Source organism: Condylura cristata, unplaced genomic scaffold (genome assembly GCF_000260355.1).
Source record: "Condylura cristata isolate star-nosed mole 26May11 unplaced genomic scaffold, ConCri1.0 scaffold00003, whole genome shotgun sequence".
Taxonomy (NCBI): Eukaryota; Metazoa; Chordata; class Mammalia; order Eulipotyphla; family Talpidae; genus Condylura; species Condylura cristata.
Window position 1 is genome coordinate 9,005,141 of NW_004567104.1, and position 8,723 is coordinate 9,013,863.

Below are 8,723 nucleotides of genomic sequence, written 5' to 3' on the forward strand. Positions count from 1 at the left end.
GTTTAGCTTCTATGTAGGAAATCCCAGTGTGTCCCTACCCCAAATTTAGCAGCTACCTTTAGCTCCTCTTTTGGGCTACAGATGCCCAAGGACCAACAAAGAAGTGATATAAAAGCTCTGACTTGAGATACAGTTTGATGATGTGGCTTCTTGGGGATCACTAAGAATGTACAATTGGATCTGCATAATTCCCACCATCCACCTCAGAGTTGTATATTAATGGTTCCTTCTTTTGGAAGAAAACATACTCAGTCATAGTTGAGATAACAGATCCATGATTCCCAATCTAGTTCTCTAAATCACAAAAGATTTAGAAAGTGCTTTAATCAGCCGGGAGTTGGGGCTCACATTACTCTCAAGGAGCATGTGTATCTTAAAAAAAAACATACATTATATTTGGAAACTGTAAAGACCCTTTGTTGTATTTGAGAAAAGAAAGCTTCCTAAGACTGTTGTAGGTAGGGATATTTTTATATCAGTCAAAAATAGGTAGGGCAATTAGAACTGTGCAAGGGAACAGGAGGTATCTGTTTATCAAAAAGAGCCAGGAAGTCTCTAAAGTTTGAGAAACACTGAACTATTTCCAACTTCTTCTTAATAAAGAAACTGAGGCCCAGAGATACAGGTATGTCCAAAGCCATGTAATTCATAAGCAGCAGAAGCAGTATACAATACAAGGGCTTTTGGTGTCAGTGTGGCACTAGAATGCAGTCTTAAAATCCCAAATAAGGGCCCTCCCTGGTGGCGCAGAGGGTTAAAGCACAGCACTAAGAAGCTAAAGCCACTTCAGCAGGAGTTCAATCCCCGCCCCAGAGGTGACCCACATGGCGTGGCAGACCTCTCCTAGCACATCCGCTGCTCCCCTCAGCAGTGTACTTTGGCAGTCAGCCTGTTCTGCTTCGCACTCTGTCTCTGGTGAATCCTCTCATCGCCCCTGCACCTCTGGCCTATACCCCAGTTCTGTATACATAAATAATCTTAAAAAAAAAACCCAAATAAATGCATTTTACCAAATTTCTGGTATCTTGGTTAATATTCTTCTATTTACATAGAGCTACTGATGGATCAAAGAGAAAATTCTTGATAAATTGCATCATTTTATTTCAAAGTACTCCTTCTGGCATTTAAATCATCCAGTTTATAAAACAGCAACACACTACAGTTATAATGCAGGCTCTCCAACCACTTCAGCACAACTATAAACAAGAATTTCCAGACTAGTAGGAACATCAAAGCTAATAAAAACATAAAAACTTCCTGAGTACTTCTGAACCAGATGTAATGGTATATAAGAGGTTAGCCACGTGGGGAATAGAAAGGTAAAATTGAGACTTTTCAAATAGTAAACCAGGATAAATGTCAAACAGAACAGACACCTGAATTTAAAAATGAAACCATGTAAGCACTAAAGGAAAACATGAGCAAATTCTTCTATAACCTAGAAATGGGAAAAACCGTTCTAACCACAACTGAAAAGCTTAATAAAGTGCATAAAAATAAAAACAATACTTCTTACAGTAATATAAAAGATATAAATATGGGAAAAAGATAAAACTGCAATTTTGCAACTTATACAAGGTGTTAATAACCTTATTATAAAGGGAGCTTTTAAAATAGACATCAAAAATCAAGAATCCCATATACATTCTAGATAGAAATAAGCTCAAAGAAATATAAATGCCCCTTGAGTCACTCAGCTTCACTGAAGAGAAATGCAAATTAAAACTATCTTGAAAACTATGTCTCAGAGATAAGATTTTAAAATGAAAAAATCATGGGCCCTCCTTGGTGGTGCAGTGGTGTTAAAGCATAGCACTAAGAAGCTAAAGCCACTTCAGCATGAGTTTGATTCCTGCCCTCCAGGGAGGTGATCCACGAGCTGGGGCAGACGGCTCTTGACCCACCTCTACCACTGCTCCCTTCAGCATTGTACTTCCTCAGTAGGCCGTTCTGCTCTCCACTGTCTCCGGTGAATCCTCTCACTGCCCCTGCACCTCTTGGCCTGCTCCCCAGTTCTGTATGCATAAATAATCTTTAACAATCAGACATTGGTGAATCTGTGTGATAACACATTTGCCAGTCATTGTGGGAAGGCTAGTGGAAGGGTAAGATGGTTTATCTCTCATGAAGGGAAATTTGACAATATGTATACGGCAGATATATCTTTGGATCTGAAAGTCTCACTTCTAGGAATCCACTCCAAACACTTAATGGCAAAAAAAGGAAAGGCATGTGGGTAAAACTTTTAATTGCACCACTCTTCAGGATAGCAAAGGTTTGGAAACAACTCAAATGACATAAATAAGGAACTGCTTGAAAAACCTCATAGGAGGAATCAATACCAGGATATCAAGTGAAAAAAAGCAATGTGGAGAAAAGCAAATGTTGCAACCCATCATTTAACTGTTTTATCTTTTTAAAAATGAATTAGCTCATAACTTCGTCTTTTAACCTTTTCTACCTCCAGTGGGACAGAGACATAATGGAGGGTACTAGACTTCTCTCTATATACTTGGACTTTGAAAGTCTGTAAATGTTTTTGAAAGATTAGCTTAGAGGAGGGATACAAGTGTTTGCCACACTTAATCCTCACTACTCTTCAGTTACTTTCACTTGTACACCATTTACTAACGTGCAGACAAGTACACATCTTCTAGGTCCTTCTTGAGCTCTAGGCCAAATATAACTTCATGCTGGACAACTTCTGGACCTCAAATTCGGCATGCCCTGAAATTATTCCCCCAACTCATTCATCTAACCAGTTGTATGCCACTTTCATCCTTCTCCCTTATCATCAAAAGACCATCAACAGACATCACCAGAAAATCTTTATAAATTGTATCCGTCTGTACCACCTTACTTTATTTTACAGCCATCCAGAAGGCACTGCCAGCCTTCTGTTCTTAGTAGGTACTTCTCTCTGCATTCCTTGTGTTCTAAATATATGGACTTCTGTCCTTCCTGGGTTAATGTCTGTTTCCTTTTTGTCTTCTCATAACACTTACTCATTCCCGATGTACATTATGCCAACAAGATTTCACACATCCTCAAAACTTTTCCGTTTCCTTAGACTGGAGTACCCTATTCCCTTTACTCAGCTCACTTTTGAACATTAGACAACAGGGTCACCTTGAAGAGCTCATTATTTCAAACACTGCCCAACTACATTAATACTTATAACAGTGAGACCTATTTGGTATGAGCTATGTAAGTACATGGGGTAGCAACACTTTCTGATGAGAGGTAGAAAAAAGCATGACAGGATATCACAACCTTAATATTAAATTAGTTATCTTCCTCCTCACACTTATTTTCTCCCCTCGCTCATCTTAGTGATTTGAACCCATCTTGTCCAAAGAAAATTTGGGGGTAGGGGAAGAATATCCACTGAGGCATTTTAAATAGAGGAGCATTTTCTGAAGTATCAGTGAGGAATGGTGTTAAAAAGATTTTATTAGAAACTTTTTTTTAGCCAAGCATCTGGTTGGAGATTTCTAATACATGAAAAGAAACTGGTTTAGAGAAGTACCATGGTTATCCAGAGCCCCTATGGTAAGGTAATTAGGTTATGGCATGAGTGATTCAGCATAAAAATACTGCTCAAACTGTGAAAATTTATAGTTGTGACCACAAACTCTTCATTATTCCCTCCTAAATACATACTCTTTGAGGATATTTGTCAAGTGAGGTTTCAGAAGTCCTAGGGAAAAACCCACTACCTTAAGAGATATTATATGCTATTCTCTCAATGAAAACAAAAGAAAGCTGCATCATGTAAACAGCATGCACTTAAATAACTGAGATTGGAAGCAGTAACATTCAAAGCACAACTTTATTCACCACAAAACTAAGTCCGTATCTAGATGTCTCTTTCTCTTGTAAAGTCATTTGTTTTTTAGTAAGCAAAGCCACCAAACATGCGGTGGCTTCACCTAGTCCTCAGATTCAGATCCATCTTCATCCTGACTAATCTGGAAGTAACGAAGTTCATATGTTTCCTTGTCAGATGCAACCACACGAAGCCAATCACGAAGATTATTCTTCTTAAGGTATTTCTTGGTAAGATATTTCAAATACCTTTGAAATAAACACACCGCATTAATACAATCCATTATCATGTGTGTGTGTGTGTGTATGTGTGTATATACATAATGTAGATATATACCATAGTATGCAATTGTATTTACCTTTCCCATCCCCAGATTGTGCTAGGACACATCCACTTTATCAAACATTGTGCTAAGTCACTAAGCCTCAATCCTAATTACCTTAAAATCAGTTTATGCCCTACCAATACCTTTATTTTCCCCATCTCCCTGAATAAATCTTTCTTCTTTATGTTGGAAGCCAGTACATAAGACAGCAGTTAATAGTTCCACCTCATTTACTCACTCCAGTCATTTAACAGCAAAATCACCAGCATTCCCTTGAAGGTTTCCCTGTCCTTCATCAGTGTTTTTTCTTTTTTTAAATGATTTATGCCTGGGGTAAGGACAGAAGTGTGGATGAGAGAACTCACCAATTCACCAAAGACAGAGGTGGGGGGAAGATAAGAATCTGTATGTGGGTTAGCTTCCTGGCAGGTGATAGTACTGAAATTTAACGCCTAAGCCTCCAGTGACAACTGCTAATAAGCACTGTTAACAATATGCTCCTACATTGTCTTTTTTTGGGTCTTATTTATCATTATTATTTTTAAGATTTATTTATACATTCATACAGAACTAGGGTACAAGCTAGAGGTGCAGGGGCGGTGAAAGGCTTCACCAGAAACAAGAGTGGGGAGCATAATAGGCAGATCGTTGCGAAGTACGCTGCTGAGGGGAGCAGCAGGCAGGTCAGGAGAGGTCTGCCACAAGATGTAGTCACCTCTGGGGCCGGGGATTTAACTTGCACAGAGGCTGCTGCAGCCAGCTTGCAATGCTGCATCCTAACCCATTGCACCACCAGGGAGGCCCCCTACACTAGTTTTTAACATCAGATGATCAATGATCAATTTCCTTATTTGCCTGGCTCACTCCTGCACCCCACTTAGATTACACTTTCCCTGATCACCCAATCTAAAAATATAATACGTTTTTATTTATTACAATAAACGTTTCAAAAGCACTAACTTCTTAATATCACATTTCATCGCCTCCTTCCCACTATAAATTAAGCTTTTCATTGAGTACACTTTGTTGAGTTCATTGATGGGCTACTTAGCTCTACAACAGAGCTGTCGTGTAATGTATTTGTCAAATAAACAGAAAACCCCCAGCAAGATGCTACATTATTTACGCTGGTTGCCTCCAAAACCAAACTTCCTTATAATAAGTTCTAATATTAAAATACTCGACAATGTGCAAAATACTAGAACTAGTCTAGAAAATATTTCACAACTATCATAATTTCACTGCAATATTTATGAAAGCCAAACACCAACCTTTTAGAGAACAAATACCAACCTTTTAGAGAACTGTTTCTCAGAAACAACTGTGATTTTATTCTTGAAACGTTCAATGTGAACAACGTTCCCGAGATTTCCTGTTTTCCCGTTAACTTTAACCTTCTCCCGCAGAAACTGTTCCTATTTTAAAAGAGAAAAGATGCAAAACTAGGGAAGAAAACCCTAGATATTCACTAGGGAAGGTACCCTAGGAATAGAGCTTAGGTTAAAATCAAATAGCACACATGTCACCTTTAGTAATTCTACTACAATGATCAAAACAAATTAAGCAGTGATACTCACAAAATTTCCAGAATCAAAAATTCCATCTTCTACTGGATGAGTAAGGTCCAAATTAAACTTCCAGGTTGCCTTCTTAGGTTTCTTCTCTTTCTGCTATAGAAAGTTAACATAATTGTAACTTCTCATTCTATCTGTTTACTTTATAAATAAAAAAAACTAAAACTGTATCATGAAATTAAAACAGTATCAAGGTACAGTATTTAAAAAAAAAAATTGTTGGATTGTCCCTTTTAGCCAGGCTGTCGGATGATAGGCACATTCCTTAACTTGGTTTTAAATGTGTTCCTACAAACTAAATTTTCCATTTCACCATTGAAGTGGCCTCACAAATGCAAAAGTCACAAAACTTGGAAGCAATATAGTAAGCCACTTTTAGTTTCCTTCAGAAGGCATTCTGCTTGTATAAGCATTAAAATATTAAGGACAACCTATTACTTAGGTAAACCCAAGTGACCTCTAACCAAGACTTAACAAATAAGAGGTTTACTATGGGACATAGTAATCAAGCTACTGTTTACTATGGGACATTATTACCACCATTATTACTGCAGATAAGAAGGGGAGACCACCTAGTCCTAGTCTAATTACCTGCAAAGACATACTATTTCACATACCTGTCTACAGAATTTAATCCTAATATAAGGAAAGGGGGTACTCTTTCCTATAATCTGGCAGCCTTTCAAAAAATTACTTTTAAGTCAATACCCGTAAGTTAAATATTGCTATGGTCACTGAAAGCACACAAATAAATTAGCATTTACCAGGACTTAATCTTCAGTAACTTGTGACTCCCCTCAAATTTAAAATTGGTAAGAGCTTACAGGTGCCTGGTGTCAACCCAGCTTTTAGTCAACTTAGCACATCATAATTCCAGTAGATTCAAATAATTTGGTGGAAAAGGTAGCCTTTAAAACTCCACGAGATAATGGGGAAAAGGCGTCTGCAAACCATGAAAAAGTCACCAATGCCAAAGCACAAACCCAACTTGGGGAAGGAAATCTTGGGGAAGCATCCAAATGGGTTTACAGACAATGAGGCAGCACCCAAAAGAATGCCGTATCAGGACTCCATAGAACCTTATGTGAACCAGACACATGTGATCCCAGGAACTCTAAGTGGGCAGCTGGACACAAAAACAAACCGCAGTGGTCGCTCTACAATTCGTTTAAACACTGCCACTCAATCCAGAGATCAACTTGGAGACATCTTGCTGCTCTGACGCTCAAAATTAAACATTTAAACTCCCGCACTGAGTCGCCAAAGACGCCGCCCTGACCGGATCAGCAGGCTCGCTAACAATTGACTACGCTTGAGAATGTCAGTTATGAAAATCCCAAGGTTGTTAATTGACGAACAAGTGGGCGGGTCGTAGTCACAACGTCAACACTCACTTAAGTTTGAAAAACTGCAAATACGGACCTCATTCGCATATTAAAACTACGGAGCTCAGTACTTGAACGCCCAACTCAGCCCTGCAAGACTGAGACACACCAAATATTCCCACCCCTTCTCGTGCATATAAAATCGGTGGCATCGGCATAACACGGCGCAAAGAACCTTGTCCCTCCCGTCCCACTCCCGGCGCTCCCAGAACCACATCTTTTGGCAATTCCGGTCCAGTTCGAACTCCACGAACAACACGGCAGTCGCCAGGAGTCTCCGGGAAATAACTTAGAACCTTAACACCTTGGTTACGCTCCTGACGCAGTATCCATTTCTAACCCTTTATCTCCAATGAGACGTCCCCACTTGTGAGCGGCTAAATTGATCGCCTTGGAGCATGACACCCATCTCACCACGCTCACTTACCGGCGCCATGCTTACAGCCCACCGTGAGACGAGAGAGGAAGCGTCGACCGCGCGGCTCGTCTTTATACCCCAGCGTGCTACGTCACGCGCCGAGAACGGAAGATTACGTCCTCCCGGAAGAGAACGTAAAAGGAGTGCGACACCAATAACCTAGGCAACCGGGGCGTGGTAGTGGGGGGGAAGCTACCTAATCGTTTTCTGTGAGAGTTGGCTGTCTGCGGAGCTGTAGATGGTTTACTGCTTCCCACTCGGGACTCTACAGACCGGTGAGCGCGGTCTCCGCAGTGCTCCGGAGGCCGCTCCCAGAGACTCGCACATGAAAGACGCAGGCATTATCTTTCACTAATTGCTTGGGTTTCTTTCCAAGCAAGACAAGGCAATGTCTCGCCTTGCTGAGGGACCGCCTGTGTTATATTGCAACTTTTATGTTTTGTCTTGCTTTCTAAATAACCATTGAGTGGAATTAGCCTTTGGGGGAACTAGAAAATACTAGTTTGTGAGACCCAGCCGAGGCGGGAAACCTTTAAGAGAAAACCCCCTTAGTGTTCACTTGCTCACAAGTTGCGTGTAGAGTTTTCTATTTTGTCGTGGGTTCTGGAGTTAACCTTGGAACTTTCACCCTCAGAACCTCGCAGTTAAAATTCAACGAATATCTGTTGAGATCTAAAATGTACAAGGCACACGAAGATGGATGTGGGGTGGTAACGTTAAATAGCTTTTGAGTTTGGAGGTTTGTAATTGACTTCAGATTAAAAAAGAGACGAGCCTGTCAGCGTTTTGCAATTTTTTGTGGAGATGAAACTGTTCTACCTCCGGGATGGAGTATAGAGTGGAGTGTACTTTTTGCTGTAAATCTGGAGAATGACCCAGATAATAACAACTGTGGACACCCTTTATTACACACATTATTATTTATTTGCGCTTTATTTATTAGGAATAGTGGTGATTAGATACTTCAATAAGATATACACTACCTAGATTCTGAATAGTGGTGTTGAATTCCTAGAAGACATATATTTCGAGATTTTTTGATTGTTTGCCGCAAGAATCATGATAATTTCATTTCTTTTCCAATAAGTAAGGGAGGAAGGAGTATTCGGTATTCCCTCCTTAAAGGCTACTCAGTCTATAGAGCAAAAATTGTCCTTGTATTATTGGCTATTTTGGAAACGTCATTAATCGA

General features: G+C 39.8%; 1 protein-coding gene across 2 annotated transcripts; it reads right to left on the reverse strand.

Moving 5' to 3' along the window:
• Positions 1-3,813: 3,813 nt before the first annotated feature.
• RPL22L1 (ribosomal protein L22-like 1) lies at positions 3,814-7,567 on the reverse strand. Of its 2 annotated transcripts, none has more exons than XM_004674959.2 (4): positions 7,541-7,567; positions 5,732-5,824; positions 5,448-5,569; positions 3,814-4,077 (listed from the first exon to the last, which is right to left on the reverse strand). In XM_004674959.2, the coding sequence occupies exons 1-4, from the start codon at positions 7,547-7,549 to the stop codon at positions 3,933-3,935; spliced, it is 369 nt and encodes a 122-aa protein (XP_004675016.1). In that variant the 5' UTR covers positions 7,550-7,567; the 3' UTR covers positions 3,814-3,932. The 2 variants fall into 2 exon arrangements, with proteins under 2 accessions (XP_004675016.1, XP_012586906.1); XM_012731452.1 differs by having other exon boundaries at positions 5,732-5,821; positions 7,541-7,556.
• Between the last annotated feature and the right edge of the window lie 1,156 nt (positions 7,568-8,723).